This window comes from Heptranchias perlo, chromosome 2 (genome assembly GCF_035084215.1).
Source record: "Heptranchias perlo isolate sHepPer1 chromosome 2, sHepPer1.hap1, whole genome shotgun sequence".
NCBI classification, from domain to species: domain Eukaryota; kingdom Metazoa; phylum Chordata; class Chondrichthyes; order Hexanchiformes; family Hexanchidae; genus Heptranchias; species Heptranchias perlo.
The window spans coordinates 106,933,010-106,960,946 of NC_090326.1; the positions used below are offsets into that span (position 1 = coordinate 106,933,010).

The 27,937-nt window shown below is 41.7% G+C and overlaps 1 protein-coding gene across 1 annotated transcript in view; it reads right to left on the reverse strand.

Annotated features, from left to right (window-relative positions):
* LOC137342003 (adenylate cyclase type 1-like) overlaps window positions 1–27,937 on the reverse strand; it is a 259,297-nt gene that overhangs the window by 223,885 nt on the left and 7,475 nt on the right. The window contains exons 3-4 of the mRNA XM_068005581.1: window positions 15,786–15,904; window positions 3,249–3,360 (exon numbers count right to left, since the gene is read on the reverse strand). Of these exons, the coding sequence (XP_067861682.1) occupies window positions 3,249–3,360; window positions 15,786–15,904 (231 nt within the window). The remainder of the gene's footprint in view (window positions 1–3,248; window positions 3,361–15,785; window positions 15,905–27,937) is intronic.

Consider the following 27,937-nt stretch of genomic DNA (forward strand, 5'->3'; position numbering starts at 1 on the left):
GACTACATCAAACATGCTACCCTCATCGACCCTCCTTGCTAGCTCCTCAAAAAATTCAATCAAGTTAGTCAGACATGACCTTCCCTTAACAAATTTTTGTAGGCGGCCTTGGCAGTTGGGTGAAATGAGCACAGGCCTCATTTAATATTGAAATGAAGCTCCTGCACCATTTCTGATCCAGTCTTCTAAATTTGTTTAGACTAGTTGAAGCTTGCGATGAACATGCTCAGCCTAGTATTTTCAGGTCTTGAGCTGCTTACCCAGCAGGCCTTAAAGGAACAGCACAAGGCTGCTTAAAAAGGCCCCAAACTTCGCTAAATTTTGTTTTTTGTGAAGTCGGGAGGAGCAGCAGTGCTCCGCCTAGCTCCACAAAACAACTGTGGGCAGTTGGAATCGCTTCCAGTTTGAGGCGCTAATGGGTTTAGGCCCCACAGTCTCTAGAAGTCTATGCTTCAGTGGCTCAAAGGCACCTGGACCCTTTCAAGTTTGTTAGAAATGATTCACAGCAAAAGGGGTGAACCCTTCCAATATGTGTCACTCAGATTCGTCAATTTTTCCTTGAATTTAAGGGAGTTCTTGGTACATCTCTAGAGTTGTAGGGTAGTAGATTGGCAGAGTAGATTCTCTTAATTGTTCTTAAATTCTCTTAGCTAAATAAACTTCCCCTTTGCAGTTAGAAGACGTTCTCTCGTCTTCTTCTGTCAACAACCTTTACCTAACAGTTACAAAGTACCTTCAGTACAGAGAGTCAGAGAAAGAAGTTAAATTGTGATTACATTAGCCAGTTACAGGCAGAGATAAGTGTTTCACTTAATGTACCAGTGTGTGAAATCAGGGAAGAAGAGAGTTATGCCAGCTCAGATATCATTACTTGTGCATAAGGTAGGTTCAGCCAGAGCCGAAGATTCAAGTGGAACAGATACCGATTCAATGCTCCAGACACTAACGACTGCATGCCGGAGAAGGAAAGAGATTGACTCAACTACGTTGCTCATAAGGACAAGGTTACATAAGCTCTGGAAACATTGCTAAGCGACTGCATCAAGACTTTATCTTTCCAGTGGACTGGTTATCTAATGCTGTTAACTTGTCAGCTATCTAGGGATTTAACCCTACTTTAACATCACTAATTTAGTAATCTCAGATTCTGATCTCATCTATAATTTAATACTCAGCATCCAATTAATGCTAATTTACAGTGATACATTGAATTGCCTTTACAACTTCTGTTACTCATTTTGTTAAGTAACTCTGTCCATTAATTTTTTATTACTCAATAGCTATATGATTCTGACTGCATCTCTTTATATCTATTAAATGCTTGTGCTCTCAATGTTTAACATTAAGTTGTGATTTTGCAGTCAATAAATAGTTATTAGTGCATGAGTTGTTGTCTGACTCCTCCTTTGATGATTTGCAAGAAAGGGTTCATTCACTCACTCAGTAGATTGTGAATAATCTAATTGAGGATGGGTGAAATAAACTCAAATTTGATCCGAACCAGTAACGTAAGGTAGTTTGATGAGCCGACTCAGGCACCATTCAATCCTAGACCCAAAACTGGGTGATAAAGCCCCAAACCTTTCCTTAGTGAGGAGTAAAGTGAGGGTGTTAAGGATTCATCTGGTTCCTTGGCATATATTTGTTGGGATACCTAAAACCCAGTATTCTTACAGCTATTAGTTTGAAAAAATGGAATGCATACACTTCCTAAACTTTGTAACAACTCAAAACTTCAATAAAGTATTTAATCAGCCAAAGCATCAGTGATGTATACCACAAAGTATTCAATTCTTACTGTGATCTACAGGCATTTTAAATCCAAGCTTCACATAATCTAACCATTACTTTATCTTGTCCTTTATCTTTTCAACCTTGGTGGTGTCCTGAACCCTGGATCCTGGCCCTTCACTAGATTTCTCAAAAAATTACATGCAGTGCTAGATATTTTGCAACCATGATTTTGCTGCTTTACACATATGATCAGAGTTGTGCCTCAATGAAATACAGAAGTAGTATGAAAGGATATGGAATAAAGGCAGGTAAATGGAGTTGAGGTACAGATTAGCCATGATCTAATTGAATGGCGAAGCAGGCTCGAGGGGCTGAATGGCCTACTGCTGTTCCTATATTCCTAAAATGTCTAAGAGCTTGTCATTTTTCACTTTAGTTGGCACTTCAAATTCCAATCTTTTCAAACAGGAATAACTAAAAACATGTTGTTCTGCATTATCATTAACACAACTTGTGCTTCCAGGACTTGACAAAAGAAAAATGCATTATGGTCTGTGACGGCACTGCACTTAGAACTCAAAACGTAGCAGGATTTGAGTGGGAAGAAGTAGATTTAGTCTCCTACTCTGCTCAGCTCCTGATCTAAACTGCACTGAGCAGGGAGAACTCAAAAGGAATCAGTGTATTTCGCTGCAGGAGAGAGTAAAAATCAGATTTGGCAAGAGGCTGATATTGCCACGTCACATTACATGCTTCTGAGAGGCAGGACAAGGAGGGCTTCAGGAGAGGACAAGAAGCAACTGCCATCTTAGTAGCTGAGGTAGGATCTAAAAATTCATTCTTCATTGGAGGGCAAAGGCACTAAGAAACCCACAGCAACAAAGGTACCTAAAAAGTCAAGGAGCATTGTGAAATAACATATTAATTCTTCTGCCGCTGACTCCCCCCAGAGTTCTCAAGTTTATTTAGTAGCAGTCGTTGAAACTTTCATGATTCATTTTTTTGCTGATGGGGCATCGAAATATATTGAAAACAAGTTATCCATCTGGACAAAATTCAGAAAGTAAAAACTGCATTTTGCAACACATGTATGTTCAAAGCATTACTGAATAAAATATAATTAATAAAAAACTGGGGGCTGCATTAGATTAATTTGTTGCAACTCAGCAAACATTTACCACTCTATTCAAATTATTATTGTACAGTGAAATCTGACTATAGATAATCTCAAGTTTTTTTAAAATCAGATTGACTGTCTATTAATGCAGGTTGAAGTCCAAGTCATTAATATGCAGTGGGAAGTGTTTATTGGAAGGTCACTATAAGCAAATGGTCTGGCAGCCTGCACTCTCTTTCTGTTAGTGATTGTTAAACAGTGTACATCCATGGCAACACAGAGAAGTGAAATCCAAAGGGATCTATTCTTATTCTTCATCGCTGACCAATCAAGAGAACAGTAAACAAATGCCGAGTTAAAGTTAGCTGGAAAACCATTAAAAAAAAATAATGCTTACCGTGGCTAGCTCATCAAACTTGCCAAAGAGTTCATTTAAAAGTTTGACTAGTTCCTGTGCGGTGCACTGCGAAGCCAAACTGGTGAAGCCCACAATATCCGCAAACAAGATGCTGGGGGGAGGAGAAAGAAATTAAATGTAAATCCTACATAACTGCAAGTGAAATCTAGTCATGACAGTGAAGATGCTATGTAGTGCCAACAGGACTGTTCAAAGCATACTGCAGCAGTGGATTTCAATCACACAGATCTTTGGTGATAGGGAGATCAGCCCAGGGGGCTAATTTTTGTCTTGTGTGCTGGTTCATAGGACGTTATAGCATTGAAAAAGAGGTGGACACCCACAATACCTGGTCTCCACCCTTTTGTGCATCATACATTTTCTCACAAGCCAGCTGGAGGAAGTTCCCGCCGCCTGCATCTTTCGCTGATCTTTAGCAGGGTTCACGCCTCCAATTCACAACCATGTAAATGGACATCCAGGATTGCTGGACGCTGAGATGTACACAGAATCTTAAAGGGCCAGTAAGAAGATTCAATCAGCAGTTTTTAGGCCATTTCTGGCTCATTTTTCTTATTTTTTTCTTTTGCTGGCTCTTAGGTTCTCAATAAGCCTTTGTGCCAATTGTTTTAATTTGTTTTTTTCCCCCTAGCACTATTATTGCCATCAATGTGTTTCCCAATGGGAATCCCCTGTCTGAATACTATTTTGCCATTGTGATCAGATTAGCACCAGTTCTTAACCATTTCGAACTGATTTATACCAGTCGATGGAAATCAGGTCCCACATTTAATTTGGTGGAGTTATATCTCAAATGCCACTTGTTTTAAGTAAAAAAGTCAAAAGCAACGGAACACAAATTGCATATTGTGTTTAATTGAGATGGTATCTACAAACAGTACAGACTGCATAAAGTCCATTTTAGCTTATAATCAGCTCACTGATTTTATGGAGAAGACAGAAAATTTGATTAACCTGTTTGGTAAAATGTTAGATTAACAAATTCTCTTATCTTGCTGAAGATTACACATTTTCATACTTTTGTAAACAGGAATGTGGTCGTGCACATTGACGATATCCCAGAGGAAACAAATGGCATGACCAGGCTTTCTTTTCACCTGTGATAATGCTTGCTGTTTGTACATTTAAGTCAATAATACTTGCATTTGAAAATCACTTCTCAAAACTGTCAATGGAGTCTTCACAATTAAAAAAAGACAAGCCTGTATCCTTTTCACCGCCACATAAAATATTTTGCTTTCCAGCCGAAGTTCACGCTTTAACCGTTAAACATGTGTTCAGTGCTGACTTAAAACAAGTAGCTTGTAAATTTCAAATAAAATCGTTGGACTATAACTTGGTGTTGTAAAATTGTTTACAAAAGACTTAAAACAAGGCAAATTGTTGAATCACTTATTGTACAGACACGCACATTCACTTACATACCTACACATCAACATCACTATTAACACAACTGGTAACATATATCATGTTAGGTACAGCAAAAGAGGAGGCCTTTCAGCCCATCGTGCCTGTGCTGGCTCTTTGAAAGAGCTATCCAATTAGTCCCATTCCCCTTCTCTTTCCCCATAGCTCTGTAAATCTTTCCCCTTCAAGTATTTATCTAATTCCCTTTTGAAACTTACTATTGAATCTGCTTCCACCACCCTTTCAGGCAGTGCATTCCAGATCATAACAACTCGCTGCTTAAAAAAATGTTTCCTCATATCGCCTCTCGCTCGTTTGCCGATCACCTTAAATCTGTGTCCTCTGGTTACCGACCCTTCTGCCACTGGAAACAGTTTCTCCTTATTTACTCTATCAAAACCATTCCTGATTTTGAACACCTCTATCAAATCTCCCCTTAACCTTCTCTGTTCTAAGGAGAACAACCCCAGCTTCTCCAGTCTCTTCACATAACTGAAGCCCCTCATCCCTGGTACCATTCTAGTAAATCATTTCTGCACCCTCTCTAAGGCCTTGACATCCTTCCTAAAGTGTGATGCCCAGAATTGATCTCAATACTCCAGCTGAGGCCTAACCATTGTTTTATAAAGGTTTAGCATAACTTCCTTGCTTTTGTACTATTAATAAAGCCATATTTTGTACTATTAATAAAGCATCTATTAATAAAGCCAAGGATCCCATAAGATTTTTTAACAGCCTTCCCACAAGTCCTGCCACCTTCAAAGGTTTGTTTACGTACACCCCTGGTCTCTCTGTTCCTGCACTCCCTTCAAAATTGTACATTTAGTTTATATTGCCTCTCCTCATTCTTCCTACCATAATGTATAACTTCACACTTCACAGCTTTAAATTTTATCTGCCCATTTCACCAGTCTGTCTATGTCCTCCTGAAGTCTGTTACTATCCTCCACATTGTTTACTACATTTCCGATTTTCGTGCCATCTGTAAACTTTAAAATGATGCCCTCCATACCCAAGTCCAGGTCATTAATATATTTCAAAAAGAGCAGTTTTACGCTGTTCTGCTCCACAGAATTGGACTTGATTTTTGAAGTGTCTAATTCTAGCAGTTGACTTTCCTCAAATCACATGTGTAAATGTGTAAGTCACTTACTATTGTCATTTTCCTGGGGGGAATCTGCATTTCTCATTTGGACCTCTGTTGAAAAGGTTTTGGCAACCTTACCTTCACACTGCTACTTCCTCCACTCACAGAGAAATAAATAACTATGGTAGGAATTACATCATTAGAAATTGAAATTCTTGACAGAAATCTGCTTCTCCCACAGAAAAGTGACTAGACTCAAAGCAAATGTGCCACTTTGTCAGCTTTAATAACATAACTGAAATCAACGTGAATTATTTATGGTAAAAAATAGTTTTAAAATGTGAAAATACAAATATGCTCATTGATTAGTTTACTTATAAGCAAATGTTTAAAAAGACCCTCAATCTTCTTATGGACATACAAAAAAGAACAGGGAAAGACCAACTGGTCCATCCAGATAGTCCCATCCAGACACGGTGCAACTTATATGCACCATCAATCGATCCCCCCAGTCACGAAATCTCCTGGGGGCAGCACAAAAGAGAAAAACATAATCATAGACCAATTTAGGGAAAAACTCTGGGAAATTCCTCTCTGCCCCCTGAAGGCGACCAAGCAAGCTCCAGGAGACTGCACTAACTGATATACCTGTGACTTCTGGCCCCGCCCACCGTCGATAAGGCAAGATGACTTCCACTTGCAGGAACTCGTCTAGCCCCATTTTGAAGGCCTGAAGCAAGTCCATACTCACCGCACATTCTGGAAATCTGTTCTAGAGGTTAATCCTTCTCTGCAAAAAGTCCCAACTCCTGCCCAGCAGCAAACTTAAGGAGTCCCAGTGACTTCATTCAAATCATTGATAAAGATAGTGATGAGAAATTATCCCAACACAGATCCTTATGGGGCTCTACCAGTAACCGGATCCCACGCAGAGCTGCTACCATTAATAACCATCCTCTGCTTGTGTGAATGCAACCAATTAATTAATTTAAGGTGTGAAAGGAGACTTAATTCTATCAATTCTTTTCAACTTCTAGGACCTGATGCTAATCAAGTTGTGACAAACTTGAACTGGTATATCTCATTTGCACAGTAGAAATTTACTATATTTACAGAAATGGTTCAAATGATGGTACAGTACATCTATGAAGAAAATGGATGTCTTAATCACACCGTGATGGATAGAGATATCACTGACAAATATTAAATGAACCTACTTAATATGTGTACTTGTTAGCTATTTTGCCTGAATCTGAGAGCATTCTGTAAGCGGAAATGTGGAAGTTTTATTTCAATCATGGTGACAATAAATATTCTGTCTAAGGTTCATTTGGGTTCAGGGCAGTCCATGACTTCTGGTTGGGTGGCCTCTAGCCCTTACAAATGAACTGGCGGAGTATTGAATAAGTCAGGTGAGGAAAGGTGAGAGCAAGGCTATAATACCCAACAGTTTAACATTGGGAGAATCTGTCCACTCCGGGTCAAGTCTGTGATACGAAGTCACTGTCAATCGTAGGACTAGCCATTTCCCCCTTTAAGAGAATCAAGTGACAAAAAAGGAGTATGCTTGGAGTATTCCACAGAGTCTCTGTAAAGACGCTAGTAAAACTGAAACTAAAATGTTGTTCAGTTTTGTTTGTTAATAAGTTAATTTTAAACCAAGACACACCTCAGTCTGGTTTAGAGACAGATATAAAAGCTGCTTGTAAGAATCATTGATCACTTAGCAGTTATCTAGAAAGCAATGAGCAGGGCAATGATTCTTTGATTGTGGGGCAGGTTGAACATGCAAGGACACACTTCTTGTCATAATGGGGCCAAAATTCTTTAGCGTCTGAAACCATGCGCAATTCCAGTGGCACGCAGCAATGGCGCGCCAATCATTCGCCCCGACACAGCTCACCTGTCGGGGCCTAACCAATTTCCGCAGTTGTTTTCTGGAGCCAGGAGAAGCACTCCTAGGATCTTAGGAACAGGAGCAGGCCATTCAGCCCCTCGAGCCTCTTACATCGAGTCACATTGATGTCTACAATGCAGAAACAGGCCATTCGGTCCAACTGGTCTATGCCGGCGTTTATGCTCCACATGAGCCACTTCCCAAACTACTTCATCTAACCCGACTGCCATTCAGTGAGATCATGGCTGATCTACCCTAACTCCATCCACCCGCCTTGGCTCTATAATCCCTTAATACCCTTGACTAACAAAAAACTATTGCTCTCAGATTTAATTAATTGAGCTAGAATGTACTGCTTTTTGTAGGAGAGAGTGCCACACTTCTACATGAAGAGCTATTTGCTAACTTCACTCCTGAATGGCCTGGCTCTGATTTTAAAGTCATTTCCCCTTGTCCTAGACGCCCCAACCACTGGAAAAAGTTTCTCTGTATCTACCCTATCAACTCCTTTCAAAATCCTAAAAAGCTCAATCAAATCATCCTTTAACCTTCTATATTCCAGGGAATACAAACCTAGTTTCTGTAATCTCTCCTCATAATCTAACCCATGGAGCCCTGCTCCTTCCAACTGCACGAAAAGTACATTTCGGGAAGTTTTGGGCCTTATTTTGAGCAGCCGTCACTTACAAACTCTGACTACTCTAAACGAATTTAGGCATCAGCACTGGAAAATGGTTGCAGGAATTTTATTTCTATATTGAAATGAGGCCTGTGCTCACTTCAGGAGGCTGCTAAGACCACCTAAAAAAGGCTCCGACCAATTTAGCAGTTGTCCAAATGCCCGTGCCTTGAAAATGGATGTAAGAGTGTTAAATTTAGACCCAAATGTGTCCATTCAGATTACTGACCTGACTTGTGAGTTATGCTTCCAGTTTTACATTGATGAGCATCTAAAACTGCTTTGTACTGATGCAAAGCCAATGGTACAACTGGCCTATAAAATTCTAAATGTGCAATCGTAAGCATTACAGAAGTTCTAACAGTAAATAATTATGAAATATTGCACTCATCAACATTCACTCAATTTAACGTTCAACCAAAGAGAATAAGATAAATCCATAAAGTTATACACTCACCTACATCAGAGAGCATAGTTTTACTAACAAAGGTAGATTTGGTTACAATGTTTTATTAATTCAATGGATGTAAAAATGAAATCACAGTTGCTTCCGTCTGTTTAATTGGAATTGACTTCAAAAGTAATTTGATGTAACAGTTATATTAACAGGGGCATTAGCAGCAGGATATGCTGTGTGACACTTCAAGGAGAATTTTAATATTCCCTGGAATACGCCTACACTGCTTGCACATCTTGACAAATCTGTGAAATTCAGGACTGAGCAGCCCAGTCCTCCCGATACACTCCTAACTGATTTACCACAACTTTACACTGCCACACGAACATCTGAACACCCAGATGTGATAGTTAGCATGTAAATTTTTTTCAGCTTTATTTCATTTGAGAAATATTTATCAAATTACTCTTTATATGTAAATAACATGGTCCAAAGTACAATATCTTCAAAGTATCATACCTTTTAAAGGAAATGTACCAAAATTTCCTCAATTACAGAATGTCTGAATCACCTCGAGAATGTGGAATTTAATTCGATTTTATGTTTAACCTGAATTTTAGTGTGATATGTAAATAACTAGGTCTGTTTTTGAAGAATGCCAAAAACGCATTTATTTTGTAAATATGAAATGTAAAACTTTCAGAGTGGGCTTATTCAGCAGCAGTTATCACACTCCCACTCACCACTGAATGTTTATAAACTTCTCATTAGCTCCAGGCTCTAAAGAAATTACATTGATTACTGTGTTAATCATTTGATTATCTATCTAATTTATAATAGATAGATTGTTGCCTCCTGTATACCAAGGGAATTATTGAAGATATCCAACTTTGTTGAAAATTCTAACATAGAAATTCAGAATTACATTTTAGATGATTATATAACTTGTCATAAAGTACCACTCTGGAAGATTTCAAAAGGCAAATATTGTTCTTAAAATTATGTGAAGTATTGCAAACTTCAGTTTTTTTCTGGGAAGTTATTATGTTTTTGTTTTCAAATGCATTGGCTAATAGTTAATAAGATTTACACAACCCAAATTTCAAAAATTTTAACTCTTACACCAACTTTCCTTTCCTGATTATATCATAATTATAACTATTCTAAATTCACAAGCAATATAATTTTTATCACATTTTCTAATGAGGCAGCTATCTTGAATTTGCTACTCACCATTTTAACTTACAATTTAAGATGGCAGAAGATATAATCTAACCTTGTAGCTTATAATTAAAAATCTCTATTTGCAAGCTATTTAAATATGCATTATTTCAAAGTTGCTGTAAAAGTCACCTGAAAGTACATAGGGGGTTAAATTCAATAACTCCCGAATCTGGGCTTGGGGGTCGCAGTATGCGATTAACCTGCACCCGGTCGTTGTGATGCAAACAGCACATAAGATTCGTGCTGCCTGGTCATTTACCTGATATCTGCGAGCAGCCAGGCCTAGCTGAGCTGTTGAGTGGCTGCTCACCAGCAGGGGAGGCCGATATTGTTCAAGTGGCTAGCACACGTAAAGGCAGCATGCACCTCTTAAGGCAGCCGGCACTTCTTATTTGCAAAATATAAGATACGGGTCCACATGGAGTCTGAATGGAGATCAGACATCGCACACGTAAAACACAGGTGCAAGTCCCATCCCTATGTTTACAAACTCTTGAGTTGTGTTAAAACATTGAATAAAGGTTGCGCACCACTAAATCCCACATCCTCCAATCTGCACACCAGACCTCACCAATCTGCCAATCTGAGTTTATGCCAGGCCTGCGAGAGAACGTGCACCAAGGTTCTCTGCTGATGCACTAGAGGTCTTGGTGCAAGAGGTGGACAGAAGGAGGGGTAAACTATATCCGCAGGGGGGCAAGAGACCCCCCCCCCCCCAGGCATATGCTCAAGAGGCAGTGGGAGGCAGTAGAGGATGAAGTCAATGCCAGGTGCATAGCATCATGAACATGGATGCAGTGCAGGAAGAAGTTCAATGCTTTGACACAAGCGTTCAACGTGAGTGAGGTCAACTGTCAAGTGTCATCTCTACCAACTGCACCATTAGCCGCATCCACTGCTTGACACACTACACCCCACATAGCAACAAATTCAGGATTTTGGAGGCTGTTAGAGAGATAGGGAGGGGCGAGGCCATGGGAGGATTTGAACACAAGGATGAGAATTTTAAAATTGGAGTCTTTGGGGACCAGGAGCAAATGTAGGTCAGCGAGCACAGGGGTGATGGGTGAACGGGACTTGGTGCAAGTTAGGATACAGGCAGCAGAGTTTTGGATGAGCTCATCTACATGCTGCCCTTCTGAGACATCATCCAAAGACATGGCATCAAGTTCCACATGTACGCTGCAAAACCCAGCTCCAGTTTTTTTTTATTCGTTCGTGGGATGTGGGCGTCGCTGGCGAGGCCGGCATTTATTGCCCATCCCTAATTGCCCTTGAGAAGGTGGTGGTGAGCCGCCTTCTTGAACTGCTGCAGTCCATGTGGTGAAGGTTCTCCCACAGTGCTGTTAGGAAGGGAGTTCCAGGATTTTGACCCAGCGACAATGAAGGAATGGCAATATATTTCCAAGTCGGGATGGTGCGTGACTTGGAGGGGAACATGCAGGTGGTGTTGTTCCCATGTACCTGCTGCTCTCTGCCATTTTTCTTGATCCCTCCACTGCTTCTGTGTTGTCAGCCCACTTGTACCACATCCACTCTTTGGATGAGCCGGAATTTCCTCCAATTAAACATTGGGAAGACCAAAACCATTGTCTTCAGTCCACACCACAAAGTCTGTACCCTTGCTAACAATTCCATCCCCCTACCTCTCCATGGGCCACTGTCTCAGGTTGATGCTAAATGTTCACAATTTTGGCACTCTTTTGACCCTGAGCAGAGCTCCTGACCCCATACTCTCTCCATCACCAAGACTGCCTACTTCCATCTCTGTAACATCGCCCATCTCCATCCCTGCCTCAACCCACCTGCTGCTGAATCCCTCATCAATGCCTTTGTCACCTCCAGACTTGACAATTCCAATGCTCTCCTGGCCAGCCTCACATCTTTTAACTTCCATAACCTTCAGCTCATCCAAAACCCTGCTGCTCATCCCCTATCCCGCAACCAAGTCCCGCTCACCCATCACCCCTGTGCTCGTTGACCTCCACTGGCTCCCAGTCCCCAAAGCCGCAAATTTAAAATTCTCAACATTGTGTTCAAATTCCCCCATGGCTTCGTCCCTCCCTATCTCTCTAACCGCCTCCAGCCCTACAACCCTCCAAGAAGTCTGCGTTCCTCCAACTCAGGACTCACGTGCATCCTTTGGCCCACCATTGGCGGCCGTGCCTTCAACCATCTAAGCCCTCAGCTCTCGAATTCCCTCCCAAAACCTCTCTGACTCTCCAACTCTCTCCTCCTTTAAGACCCTCCTTAAAAACTAACTATTGGACAAAGCTTTTAGTCACGCCCTCTAATATCTCCTTCTTTGGTTTGTTGTCAATTTTTTGTCTGGTGAAGGCGCTTTTTAATTGCAAGTTGTTGTAGTTGCTGTTGTAAATAAGGTCAAAATATGCTTTCAGGACCTCACCCTCACCACAAATTTCAAACAACCACTAAAGTTACACCACAATATGTTTAAATACTATTTCTGCACAGTTGATTTTATTCATTATACACATACTTGAAATGTTCAGCTGTACGACTTTCAACACAATGTGCATTGATCTTTCAGAGCTCAATATTTGCCTCAAAAAATAGCAATTATTTGAGTACACCATCCAGATATCATTACAAAGAGAATCGTGAGACTACTGCCATATATATTTCATAAAATTTGAAACATTGCCCCGCACACTTCATATATATTTGGAAAAATTTGAGGTTAGAGACTGATGCATTAAAATGATGCGTGGCCTAATAATTCAATGTGGTGATTTACTGAACAATTTTGCATTGAAATTCGTGTGGAAAAATAGTAATAAATTATTTGACTGTTATCTGCACAAAAGTTAGCAGTCTTTCTCTATACTATAAAATTTCTAGTTAAAAAATAACTAGTTAATTTCTAGTTAAAAAATAACTAGCCCCAATTATCTTACATATGGCTGTGATATTGGAACCTGCATCTTGTTCGATTTCCGTTCATTATAGTTGCTGGGAGGGTTTGTTATTTACATTTTGAGAGATAACTATGGTCTGTGCTTTATGAACATTAAGAAAGAATCTGTATTACAGAGAGCCAGCAGTCTTCTCACGGTCAGAGCTGTCTTTCAAAAACATTCAGTTTTCAACTTTTAGTCTGTGGAACTTCAGGCAAGAATGTTGCAAATGATAGGATGTCGTCACAGCCAATAATATGTAAAATGTCACAAATAATCAATTGCTCCAATGGCATAAACTTTTCATTATAGTTGCTAATCAGGGATGGGGAGAGGGTTACAAATTAATGGAATGCAGAAGGAAATTTGCTACAAAAGTCACAATGCAACATTATAACAGGCATAAGAAAACACACCGAAATTAGTGAGTGGATAAAGCTCAACAATACGTCTGTCTTAGGTGCATTTGATGCTGATGGTCAGGCTTGTGGAAATTAATATATTTTTATGGCCCAGAATTTGCCGTGGAAAAATGATCAAACAATCCTAAAATGTGACAGTGCCATTAATATAAGAAACATCCCATGTGAGTACACAGCTGGTTGAGGTCCCTGGTTGAGGTGCTTGTGTATACCATGCCATGTTGTAAAAAGACAACAGCCAGGAATTTGCTGCAACGGCATTATTGATAACAATCACCATAAGTAAGACCATGTTTGCCCCGTGTTGTTTGCCCCGAACCTCCAGCACCGATCCAAAGCCAACATTTATTGGAAACTCATTATCACATGGCACAGTGATGCTAGTGATGATCCAATGCGTTTTGAAGTGGTGCTACCTCTCAGAAGTGGACCTGCTATGTACACAGGTCAGATTCATTTGCAGAGAGCCATTCTACCATTCAATGGGGATCTTATTACTATTTACAAAATGGATGAAAACAGCAGATCTTTGAATTTAACACTCATTTAACTGCTTTGTATATTCTTGAAAAGTACCTTTGCAGTTATCTCCAGGATGTTATTGATAATTCACAAATTATCAATGATCATGGGCAAATCACAAATATAATTAGAATTTATCTGTACCTTTCTGTTATCAGTTCAATATCTCTAATGGTAAATCTGAGATTAAGTTTAACTCAGGGGGCTGGACTACAAAGGGGTAGAAGTTACATTACAGATATATAAAGCTCTGTTTAGACTCCATTTAGAGTATCATGTTCCATTCTAGACACTGTATCTCAGGAAGGATATATCAACCTTCAAGGGGGTGCAGTGAATATTCACTAGAATGATACCGAGGCTAAAAGGGTTAAATTATGAGGACAGGTTGCACAGACTAGACTTGTATTGCCTTGAGTATAGAAGACTAAGGGGTGATCTAATTGAGGTGTTTAAGATGATTAAAGGATTTGATAGGATAGATAGAGATGAATTATTTCCTCTGGTGGGGGAGTCCAGAACAAGGGGGCATATCCTTAAAATTAGAGCTAGGCCACTCAGCGGTGATGTCAGGAAGCACTTCTTCACACAAATGGTAGTGGAAATCTGGAACTCTCTCTCCCCCAAAAAACTGCTGAGGTTAGGTCAATTGAAAATTTCAAAACTGAGATTGATAGATTTTTGTTAGGCAAGGGTATTAAGGATTACGGACCCATGGCGGGTAAATGGAGTTAAGATACAGATCAGTCATGGTCTAATTCAATGGCGAAACAGACTGAAGAAGCTGAATGGCCTACTCCTATGTTGCTATTTTCCTATGTTCCTATTCCGAAACCTAATAGTGATTCCTAGCAAAGCCCATTACTTATAATGACTTGGTTGGCTATCATCTGAATAATTGTGGAAAAATGCCTATGGAGAGTGAATAAATGTTGTACTTATAGACGATACATACACTATATTGTCCTTGAAAGAACTGCACAGGGTTTCTATGGCATCATTTGATGCACTACGTGTTAAATTTCATCAGGTGTCTAGCACATAATCATCCCAATAGTAACAGATTTATTGAGCCCAACTCTCTAGTGGCTTTCTGAAATGACTTTCCCACAAGCGCCATTAAAACCGAGAGAGTTTTAAAGGAGGAATGTTGGCCAGACACCCGTAAAACTCCATGCTCTCCTTTGAATGCCGTCATGGGGTCTCTAACATCCATGTGAACCATCAGGATAGGCAAATGGGATCTCAGTTTAAACTTTACACTGCAGCCAATGTAACAAGTCAGTTCATCTCAAAAAAGCTAACAATTGTGCAAAATGCATTTTAAGATGTTCCAACAAGAAAGGCACTATAAAAGTGAGTATACAGTTCTACTGCAATGCAAACTGCAATGGCTGTCAAAATGACAGTCAGAAGTGAGTACTATGCTTACCTGAAAACTCACCATTGAGGCAGCTTAACAAAAGTAAAGCACTGTGGTACCTTTGAGTGACTTTGATGAGTTCTAAATCACTCAAGCTACATTGTTTGGTAATACTTTGATGCTTTTATAATTAGTCTCAAAACTATATTAATATTGTTCTCATATGGACTGTTTAACTGATGTTTTATAGCTCCAGAGTTCTAAATATCCACACCCTAGTCTGGAATTTCACACTGAAGAAATCTTAAGCCACAATGAACAATTTGAAAAATATAAGATTTTCATTGTTATTTAATACTGTTGATAAATAAATAGGAGCTGCCGAATTCATTCTTAAGTTCTTTGCATTATCAATTTACAGAATATTGTTCTTATGGTTGCAAGTTCATGTGAAGTACTGTGGATTTAAGTGCTGCAAGATGCTGAGGACATTAAATATAACACCTCTCAGGTATTCAATCATAAGCATCAAATACACACAAATAATAGAACTAGTTGTAATATCACTGAATGAGAAAGTACATAAGCAGACAGATCTACCTGACATTGTCATGTCTTTGGATGTATATTTTATGAAATATCCTTTCCGGAGGTTTCAGGAAATCTTCCTTCATTTCCATTGCTACATTTCTGGGCAACAGGCTCATTAGAAGTCTTTCCTGAGGAAAATTACAGATTAACATTATAGATGATATACATTTTTAAAACATAATCATTTAAAAACTACTTAAAAAGTGCCCAGGTGTAAGATTTAAGAAATTACTAAAGCTATTTATAAACCTGTCTCATCACCATAATTTATTTATTTGCCTATGATCTAATGTGAATTAATGTAATTTTATTCATCCTCCCCCCTCAAAGTATTGTATACACTGTCAGATTGTACAGCATCCTGAGAGTTGGCAACTAATGGATTTCTCCCTAAGGGAAATCAAATATTAAAATTAAATTAAATAGGCTGTCTAAGCCTTTTCTAAACACATGACTATTTTTGGACGACAAAGACCATGACAAAGTGAATTGATACATTTAAAAAAGCAAACTTTTTACATATAAATGACCAAACTCACACATTTATTCTAGAAATTAGTGTGCACAATTGATGTTTCCAGTAGTTAAAATATAATCAGTCGAAATATTCTTTATATATATTACTACAGTATCAGCTAATACAAACTCAACTATATAAAATAAAGTAGAAAACATTGGCAAAAGAACGTAGATTAATGAAGATATAATAGATTGGGATACTTATATACACAGTAAAATTTGCAGCCTGCAATTTAAGACAAAAATGGTCATACAGTTTAACATATTTTTATATTAAGATTCCATGGAGAATTAATAAATTGAACATGTAGCTGGGCACGAGATTTCATGAGTAAAGAGTATCCAGGGAAATATTTTTAATGCCGAGAACCTTACTCCTAAATAGGCCATACAGTGTCTGTTTAAAACACAGCAACAACTTTCATGTAAAGGAGCACTGGTAACGTAGGGTTGTGTAGCCGAGTGGTCTAAGACGTTGGCTTTAGAGTCTGTTCTCATTGGGGTTGTGGATTTCAATCTCAACCATGCCAGAATTTGTAGCACTGCCTATTTAAGGTAATTAGTAAAAGAACCAAAGGTGATACGTGGGAAACCTTTTTTAGACAGCAGGCAGTTATAATTTGGAACGCATTGCCTGAAAGGGTGTGGATGCAGATTCAATCATGGCTTTCAAAAAGGAATAAAAAGCATTTATTGCCCATCCCTAATTGCCCTTGAGAAGGTGGTGGTGAGCCGCCTTCTTGAACTGCTGCAGTCCGTGTGGTGAAGGTTCTTCCACAGTGCTGTTAGGGAGGGAGTTTCAGGATTTTGACCCAGCGACGATGAAGGAACAGCGATATATTTCCAAGTCAGGATGGTGTGTGACTTGGAGGGGAACGTGCAGGTGGTGGTGTTCCCATGTGCCTGCTGCCCTTGTCCTCCTAGGTGACAGAGGTCACGGGTTTGGGAGGTGCTGTCAAAGAAGCCTTGGCGAGTTGCTGTGGCGCATCTTGTAGAGGGTACACACTTCAGCCATGGTGCGCCGGTGGTGGAGGGAGTGAATGTTTAAGGTGGTGGATGAGGTGCCAATCAAGCGGGCTGCTTTGTCCTGGATGGTGTTGAGCTTCTTGAGTGTTGTTAGAGCTGTACTTATCCAGGCAAATGGAGAGTATTCCATCACACTCCTGACTTGTGCCTTGTAGATGGTGGAAAGGCTCTGGGGAGTCAGGAGGTGAGTCACTCACTGCACAATACCCAGCCTCTGACCTGCTCTTGTAGCCACTGTATTTATGTGGCTGGTCTTGTTAAGTTTCTGGTCAATAGTGACCCCCAGGATGTTGATGGTGGGGGATTTGGCGATGGTAATGCCGTTGAATTTCAAGGGGAAGTGGTTAGACTCTCTCTTGTTGGAGATGGTCATTGCCTGACACTTGTCTGGCACGAATGTTACTTGCCACATATCAGCCCAAGCCTGGATGTTGTCCAGGTCTTGCTGCATGCAGGCACAGACTGCTTCATTATCTGAGGGGTTGTGAATGGAACTGAACACTGTGCAATCATCAGCGAACATCCCCATTTCTGACCTTATGATGGAGGGAAGGTCATTAATGAAGCAGTTGAAGATTGGCCTCCAACAATCACTACCATCTCCCTTTGTGCCAGGTATGACCCCAGCCAATGGAGAGTTTTCCCCCTGATTCCCATTGACTTCAATTTTACTAGGACACCTTGATGCCACACTCGGTCAAATGCTGCCTTGATGTCAAGGGCAGTCACTCTCACCTCACCTCTGGAATTCAGCTCTTTTGTCCATATTTGGACCAAGGCTGTAATGAGGTCCGGAGTCGAGTGGTCCTGGCGGAACCCAAACTGACCATCGGTGAGCAGGATATTGGTAAGTGCCGCTTGATAGCACTGTCGACGAGACATAACATCACTTGGCTGATAATTGCGAGTAGATTGACGGGGCGGTATTTGGCCAGATTGGATTTGTCCTGCTTTTTGTGGATAAGACAGACCTGAGCAATTTTCCACTTTGTTGGGAAAAAAATGTGCAGGGCTAATGGGAAGGAGCGGGCGAATGGGACTAACTGGATTGCTCTTACAAAGAGCCGGCACAGGCTCGATGGGCTGAATGGCCTCCTTCTGTGCTTTAACTATTCTATGGTTCTATGATTCCTCTGAAGAGCCCATCTGACTAACATTTCATTGAAAGCAGATGCACTCCCACTGGCAGCAGGCAGGCTAACCCCCAAAAACATATATCCTAGAAGCCATTTGAGTTACTCAATTCACATTGATACACAGACCCAAGTTTGGCTGTTCTACGAAACCTGCCTCTGATCAGGCTGCAACTATACAGACTTTGAGCAGCTAAGGGGCTGAATAGATGTGCTCCACAGGTTTTTCTTGCTGACTGCAATTAGCAAAGCACTCCATCTTCTTCAAATGTCAGTCAGCTGGGCTCAATGATAAAGCTCTTTACGTATAGGATGCATAAGAAGATCTGCTGGGAGTAATGTAAGATCGGCCACCAGTGAACCCAATTATGTTTTCAATTGGCATTTTCATTGGCTCCTGGAGTCAAACAGGATTTCTGAATTGGCCCAGGGAGCCAAACTGCTCCTGGCTTTGGAGTTCAAGCACCTCTTTCTATTTAATATCATAGTATCATAGTAGGTGCAGCACAGGCGGAGGCCATTCGGCCCATTGTGACTGTGCCAACTCTTTGAGAGAGCTATCCAATTAGTCCCACTCCCCTGCTCTTTCCCCACAGCCCTGTAAATATTTTCCCTTCAAGTATTTATCCAATTCCCTTTGGAAAATTACTACTGCTTCCACCACATTTGAGAGAATGCATTCCGGCTTAATACAGCTTGCTGCGTAAACAAATGTTTTCTCAAGTCGCCTCTGGCTTTTTTGACGATCACTTTAAATCTGCGTCCTCTGGTTACTGACCCTTCTGCCACTGGAAACAGTTTCTCCTTATTTACTCTATCAAAACCGTTCATGATTTTGAACACCTCTATCAAATATCCCCTTAACCTTCTCTGTTCTAAGGAGAACAACCCCAGCTTCTCCAATCTCTCCATAACTGAAGTCCCTCATCCCTGGTACCATTCTGGTAAATCTCTTCTGCACCCATTCTAAGGCCTTGACAGCCTTCCTAAAGTGTGGTGCCCACAATTGAACACAATACTTCAGCTGAGGTCTAACCAGTGTTTTATAAAGGTTTAGCATAACATCCTTGCTTTTGTACTCTATGCCTCTATGAATACAGCCTAGAATCCCAAATGCTTTTTTAACAGCCTTCTCACCTTGTCCTGCCACCTTCAAAGATTTGTGTACATACACCCCCAGGTCTCTCTGTTCCTGCACTCCCTTTAATATTGTACCATTTAGTTTATATTGCCTCTCCTAATTCTTCTTGCCAACATGGATCACTTCACATTTCTCTGCATTAAATTTCATCTGCCATGTGTCTGCCCATTTCAACAGTCTGTCTATGTCCTCCTGAAGTCTGTTACTATCCTTCACATTATTTACTACATTTCCGAGTTTCGTGTCATCTGCAAGCTTTGAAATTATACCCTCTATACCCAAGTCCAGGTCATTAATATATATCAAAAAGATATATATATTGGCAAGATTGTGCCAATCTTGACACCCATTCCTGAATTCAGGCATCTTAGTGTCAAAAGAGTTGTAACTAATAGTCTGCAAATATTTAATGTTATGACATGGGGCTGAATTATCCAACACAGGAGGAAATAACCATCATGAGTCACTTTCACAGGGATTTTTCCCTCAGTTTGCTGACTATCAAGATTTAGAACATTTTAATAGGAATCAGGTTTATTCATTTTAAAATGTCTAAAAGAGAAATTTTGGTTTGTGATCAATGTATGAGATGAATATGACAATTAGCAAAAACGAAAGGTCAAAGATAAAAGAAACAGAAGATGAGTGTAAAGGTCAGAACAGAGTAAGGAATGAAGATAACATAAACAGCCAAGAAACAAATATAGTTATAAAACTAAGTATAAAAGGAGTTAAAAATAAATTAAAAGGAACAACTATTAAAGTTGAAATAAACTGCCTATATAGCAATGTACACAACATACAAAATAAAACAGGGGAACTCGAGACAATAATCTGTAGTGAGGAACCAGATGTAGTAGGAATAACTGAAACATGGCTACATGAAGTACAGCACTGGCAACTAAATATTGCAGGTTATAACATAATCAGAATGGACAGGGAAGGAGGAAGTGGGGTTGGAGTAGCTGTACTAATCAGAGATAATGGGCTCGATTTTAGGGTCGGGTTTCCTGCGGGTTTCCAGCGGGGGGGCCCCGAATATCCCGATAAGAGGTCACGTGATCGGATCGCGCCGCGATCCCGACCACTTCCGGGTTCCCCGATGACGTGCGGGGCTGCGTGCGTGGCCCCCGCTGGTGGGAATCCCGCAGGCAATTAAAGCCAGCGGGGTTCCACTTGAGAGTACTTACCTTGCTTGTTGAGGTCAGTTAATGAGCTGAATCAGCTGTCAAAAGAGGAAGTGTGGGATTTCACCTGCATCGCAGAGTGTTTCCCACACTGGGGGAAACAGTCTCTCTCCAACCAGGCGTGTTGCAGCCAGCAGCCTGTGGCAGGTGCCAAGGTTCACTCCACAGGGGAGAGCCCTCACCCACGCAGGAGGCCACCGCGTCACATAGGGCAACCCCTGCCCTCCACCACCCCCCGCCAAGCCAGAGGACAGACAGACACGAAACCGCAGCCCCAGTCCGAGGAACCACCCACCTACCCTGCACAACCCCTCAGACCAACACCTGCCAGATGGGTGGTGCGTGGACACCCTCGGAGGACGAACAGCATGACCAGCCCCAGCAGCCTCGCAGTCCACGCCGTCCGCCGCAGAGACGTGGAGCCCCCCAACACGGGGTTGTTGCACGCCCACCTGCACAGCAGGAGGGAGGGCTACCGCAGAGAGAGACGCATCGCAGAGGGCACTACCCTCGCCACAGGGTCCACAGACCGAGGCGAAGCTCCCCGGACCTCTCCGAGCAGCAGTGCACACGGAGGCACAGATTCGCTCGACATGTAGTCGTGGAGATCTGCAGGCTCTTTCATGCCGAGCTGCTCCTGCCTGGCCCCAGCAACAAGTGCTTACCTGTCGCTGCCAAAGTCACCACTGCCCTCTGCAACTTCTCCTCCGCATCCTTCCAGGGTGCAACCGGCTACACCGCCGATGTCTCTCAGTGGTCTGCGCGGAAGAGCCCTGCAAATACACCTGCACCTACTCTGCAGTAACACGATGGGTGGCATCAGTGGTGGGTCCTCATAGTGATACCCAGGAGCGGGCATTATTGGACACAACAGACAGGATTCGCGGAGACATGGCAGTGGTGGTGCCAATATAATGTGTGCTGTTTGTTGCTCTGAAATTCAATATAGGTACCACCCATGGCAAACCCTCCGACACCCTTGTGCACCCCCTTCATGCTGACGAGACGTTTGCCTTACGCTGCCTACTGCACATATGTGATGCATGCCCTGTGGCTGCAGCACAGGTGGTGGCAGGTTGAGTGAGGCTGGCCTTGAGGGAGATGCACGAGAGGGTGAGTATGGGATAGGGCCATGAGATTGTATGAGGATTGGGTCGCGTGTTAGTGGCAGGATGAGTACTGGCGAGGTGAGTAGGTGGAGGTAAGATGAGGATGGGGTTTGAGTGGGTATGAGGGGTGATGTGACAGAGTAGTGTTGGCGGTGCCGAAGGAGATGTGGGGTTGGGGCAGTGTTGTGGCAGATGGAGTGTAGGGGAAAGACTTCGTGTTCTCACTGTGGCTGACCTACTGAGGTCATTGCAGCGCCTCCTGCACTGTATGCAGGTGGGCGATATGTTGGTGGTGCAGGTGACCCGCTCTGCCACCTCGAGCCAGGCCTTCTTGGTGGCAGAGGCTGGCCGCTTCCTCCCGCCCGCCAGGTGGAAGATCTCTGTCTTCGCCCTCCTCCTCACCCCATCTGATGATACCTGGGGTGAGGCATCATTAGACTGGGAGCAGCCTTCCCCCTGGGCTGCTCCATGCTGAAATTTGTTCCATTGGTTGCAGCATCTGTCAGTGGAGGACTGCCCCTTTAACTAGAGAGCCTCCAGCTGACAGATCGTACTGCGCATGCGCAGCCCGCCCGACGCGCAGACCAGCAGCGTGGACCCCGGAGGAGCAGGTAATTGATTCCTATTAGTGTGTTGCCTGCTACGATCGCGCGGGCAACCCACTAATTTCACCGAGCGTGTTGACCACGCTCCCGAAACCCAACCCGCCGGAAACCCGCAGGCCTGGTAAAATCGAGCCCAATATACTGGCAGTAGAAAATAGGGACATAACTAATAGAAGGACAGGAACAGAAAAGAAGGGATCGATCACGCTAATATGTCAAGATGTCAAGGTGTCAAGATTGGCACAATCCTGACAATATATATATTTTTTTATATATATTAATGACCTGGACTTGGGTATAGAGGGTATAATTTCAATCGATCACTGCTTTTTTTGATATATATTAATGACTTGGACTCAGGTGTACAGGGCACAATTTCAAAATTTGCAGATGACGCAAAACTTGGAAGGGTAGTAAACAGTGAGGAGGATAGTGATAGACTTCAAGAAGATATAGACAGGCTGGTGGCAAGGGTGGACATGTGGCAGATGAAATTTAACACAGAAAAATGCGGCAATTGATACTAGCTCAAGTGCTAAATTTAAATCTGAGATAGATAGCTTTTTGGAAACCAAAGGTATTGAGGGATATGGGCCAAAGGCAGGTATATGGAGTTAGATCACAGATCAGCCATGATCTTATCAAATGGCGGAGCAGGCAAGAGGGGCTGAATGGCCTACTCCTGTTCCTATGTTCCTCTGAAGTGATAACATTTCAGTAGGAAGAACGAGGAGAGGCAATATAAACTAGAGGCCACAACTCTAAAAGGGGTACAGGAACAGAGAGATCTGGGGGTTTATGTGCACAAATTGTTGAAGGTGGCAGGGCAGGTTGAGAAAGTGGTTAAAAAAGCATACAGGATCCTGGGCTTTATAAATAGAGGCATAGAGTGTAAAAGTATGGAAGTCATGATGAAACTTTAAAAAACACTAGTTCGGCCACAACTGGAGTAATGTGTCCAGTTCGGGGCACCACCCTTCAGGAAAGATGTGAAGGCCTTAGAGAGGGTGCAGAAGAGATTTACTAGAATGACTCCAGGGATGAGGGATTTTAGTTACACGGATAGACTGGAGAAGCTGGGGTTCTTCTCCTTGTAACAGAGACGGTTGTGAGGAGATTTGATAGAGGTATTCAAAATCATGAAGGGTCTAGACAGAGTAGATAGAGAGAAACTGTTCCCGTTGGCAGAAGGGTCAAGAACCAGATGACATAGATTTAAGGTGATTGACAAAGGAACCTAAAGTGACATGAGGAAAAACTGGAATGCACTGCCTGAGGGGGTGGTGGAGGCAGATTCATTCATGGCCTTCAAAAGGCAATTGGATAAGTACTTGAAAGGAAGAAAATTGCAGGGCTATGGGGAAAGGGCGGAGGAGTGGGACTAGCTGGATTGCCCTTGCATAGAGCCAACGCAGACTCGATGGGCCGAACGGCCTCCTTTTGTGCTGTAACCTTTCTATGATTCTATGATTCTAATAGGGGAATACTACAGACCACCTAATAGTGGAAAGGAGGTGGAGGAAGAAATATGTAATCAAATACGTGAAATGATTAAAGGGGCATAGAATAATAATCATGGGAAATAAACTGGCAAGAAAAGGTGGGTAAAGGGGTACAGGGAATGGAGTTTTTACAATGCGTGCGGGACTCCTTTCTTACCCAATATGCAAAAAGTCCAAAATGAGAGGAATCACTGCTGGATCTAGTAATGGGAAATGAACCAGAACAGATAAGAGAAGTAAGCGTAAGGTACATCTAGGCAATAGTGATCACAACATGATGAGGTGTAAGATAAAGATTGAGGAGGCCATAAATAAGACAAAGACCAAAAGAATAAATTGGGGAAAAAAATGATTTTCAGGGGATGAGAATGGAACTAGGGAAATAAAATGGAAACATTTACTGATAAACAAAGAAATAGATCAGCAGTGGGAAACATTTAAAACGGTGATCAGTAGAGTTCAGGAGAAATATATCCCACTAAAAAGCAAAAACAAACTAGCCAGTAATGATACACCATGGATGAATAAAGAAATAAGGGCAAAATTAAAGAAATGAAATTATCAAGGAATATAAAAAGAAACAGTAAAGTATTCTACAGACACAAAAATAACAAAAGAAAAATCAGGGTAGGATAGGGCCACTAAGGGATACATATGATAAACTCACAGCGAAATGGCAGAAATATTAAATAATTACTTTGCCTCAGTATTTAACATGGTGGCCATAACATTAGAAGAAGCAATCAAAAAACATATGAAGACGTTTAAGATAAAAAGGGGGAGATAATTGATAAACTAATCAAATTTAGAGAGGATAAAACCCCTGGTCCGGATGGTTTGCATCCACGCATATTAAAAGAAGTTAGGGACGAGATAGTAGAGGCACTATTACATATATATAAAAATTCATTAGGAAAGGGAATAGAGCCAGAGGACTGGCGGACAGTTGATATGATTCCTATAATTAAAAAGGGAGCGAGAACCAGTCCAAGGAACTATAGGCCAATTTGTTTAACGTCGGTGGTAGGAAAGATAATGGAACCCTTACACAAAGATATAATAGAAAATCATCAAGTAACCAACAATATAATAAAGAATAGTCAGCACGGATTCCAAAAGGGAAATCCATGCTTGACCAACCTTATTGTATTCTTTGAAGAAGTAACAGAAAGGGTAGATAAGGGTAAAGCAGTAGATGTAATAAATTTGCATTTTCAAAAGGCCTTCGATAAGGTACTGCATAGTAGACTCAGGACTAAAGTCAGAGCATACGGAGTTGGGGACAAGTAGCAGAATGGATAGCAAGCTGGCTACAAAACAGAAAACAGGAGAGTAGGGGTCAAATGTAGTTACTCAGACTGGCAAAAGGTGGGAGGTATTCCACAAGAATCGGGGCTGGGACCATTGTTCACCATTTACATAAATGATTTGGACTTGGGAATCGGAAGTACAATTTCAATATTTGCGGACGACACCAAATTGGGGGTATAGTTAATATCGAGGAGGACTGCGACAAAATACGGAAAGCCATTAATAAACTTGCAGAATGGGCATGTAATTGGTGAATAAATTTCAATATAGTTGAGTATAATCTTGTAATACATTTTGGTAGGAAGAATAAGGGGTCACATACTGCTTGGGTAATAAGAGTCTAAATGTGGTAGAGGAGCAGAGGGATCTCAAGGTACAAATACACAAATCACTGAAAGTCGGCCATAAAAAAGCAAACAAAGCACTGGGGTTCATTTCTGGAGGGATAGAATTGAAAAGCAGAGAAGTTATGTTAAACTTGTACAGAACCTTGGTTAGAGCATGCTTAGAGTACTGTGAACAGTTCTGGTCACCATATTATAAAAAGAAATAAAGGCACTGGAAAAGGTGCAAGAAAGATTTACTAGAATGATACCAGAACTGAAAGGTTATACCTATCAGGAAAGATTAAGCGGCCAGAGGCTCTTTTCTCTAGAAAAGAGAAGGATAAAGGTCTTTAAGATTATGAAAGAGTTTGATAAGGTAGACACAGAGAAGATGGCAGCTAAATTGGGCCGCGTAGCGTCCGTTGTGTAGATGCTAAGGACCCAAAATGGTGTCTGAGATGCGCACGCATATGACGTGCGCAGGATGCCATATTGGTAAAGGCGTTTACGTATCCACGCTTAACAAACACCGACAGCATGTAAATTAGGGAGATTATGCGGATCAGTGTGCAATGCCGATTTAAAGGGACAGATGCGATTTTGGAACTCTACGTACCAGCCAACGTATTGTCTTAACCTCGCACAGCTGAACAGGTCATAAACGCCATGGATGAACCCCCCCCCCCACCAACTTTATTTAAAGAGATCATGCAGGAGTTACTGGATTATTACTGCTGGCTGCTGATGCATTTGTACCTGTTTTTGGAGGTCTCCTATACTTGAATACTAGGACGAGGGAACATAGCCTAAAAATTAGAGCCAGGACTTTCAGGAATTAAGTTAGGAAACGCTTCTACACGCAAAGGGTGGTAGAAGTTTGGAATTCTCTTCCGCAAATGGCCATTGATGCTAGCTCAATTATTAATTTTAGATCTGAGATTGATAGATTTTGGTTAACCAAAGGTATTAAGGGAAATGGGGCTAAGGCAGGTATATGGAGTTAGGTCACAGATCAGCCACGATCTCATTGAATGGTGGAACAGGCTCGAAGGGCTAAATGGCCTGCTCCTGTTCCTATGTTCCTATAATTAAGTTTCAATACTCTACAGGGAGTGGGCAGGCTAGCTGACAGGCAACAGGAAGGCCACTGGTGGAGTGGCAGGGGTGGGACAGGAATGCTGTCATCCTGAGAGAGGACAGTATGTTCATGTTCCATGGAGCACTGCCACTTGCTGCTTCCTGTTATGCGCCACCTTCTTCTGCAATAAAGCGGAAAGTGTGTCGGTGAGTGTCCTGCAAGATGTTTGGGTGATGTGGCTGTCATGGTTGAATAGCTACCAGTGTGTGTGTGACCTGTGAGTTGTGGGTGTGCGACTTGCAACAGTGATAATTTGTGAAGATGAGATGAAGCATCTGATTTGAAGAGTTCAGTATTGCTTGAAAGAGTTTGTTGGTAGGTGGGTGATGGGGGCTGAGCAACCTTTATTCAATGTTTTGAAGGAACTCAACAGTTTGTAAACATAAGGACGGGACCTGCATCTGTGTTTTACATGTGCGATTTCTGATCTCTGTTCAGACTCATTTCTTATACTTTGAAAATATAAGAGTCCCGCAAACTCTGAGCAGCCAAGTTGTTGCTCATTAAAAATTCCAGAGTTCCCATCATCACCATGCTTCACTATATTGTGATGTGGAGATGCCGGTGATGGACTGGGGTGGACAAATGTAAGGAATCTTACAACACCAGGTTATAGTCCAACAAATTTATTTTAAAATCACAAGCTTTCGGAGATTATCCCCTTCGTCAGGTGAATGACCTGACGAAGGGGATAATCTCCGAAAGCTTGTGATTTTAAAATAAATTTGTTGGACTATAACCTGGTGTTGTAAGATTCCTTACATTTCACTATATTGTAGGACAGGTCACTTCACCATTGACTTTCACCACTTCCTGCAGCCATAGTGCAACTACCCTTTAAGAGGTGCAGGCTACCTTTAAGTAGTGCTAGCCACTCGTGATATCTGGGCTCCCTGCTGGTGAGCAGCCACTCAACAGTGCAGGTAGGCCAGGCTGCACGCAGCAATCATAGAAATCCCCAGGCAGCACGATTGTTGCGTGCTGCCTGCGTCTCAGCAACCGGGTGTGGGTTAATCACGCACCGTGATCCCCGCTCCCGCTTTCAGGGGTTAACCAATTTAACCCCCGATATTTCCACTTGCATGGGAGACCAGAACCAGGGGCCAAGCATATAATATAGTCACTAATAAATCCAATAGGAAATTCAGGAGAAACTTCTTTACC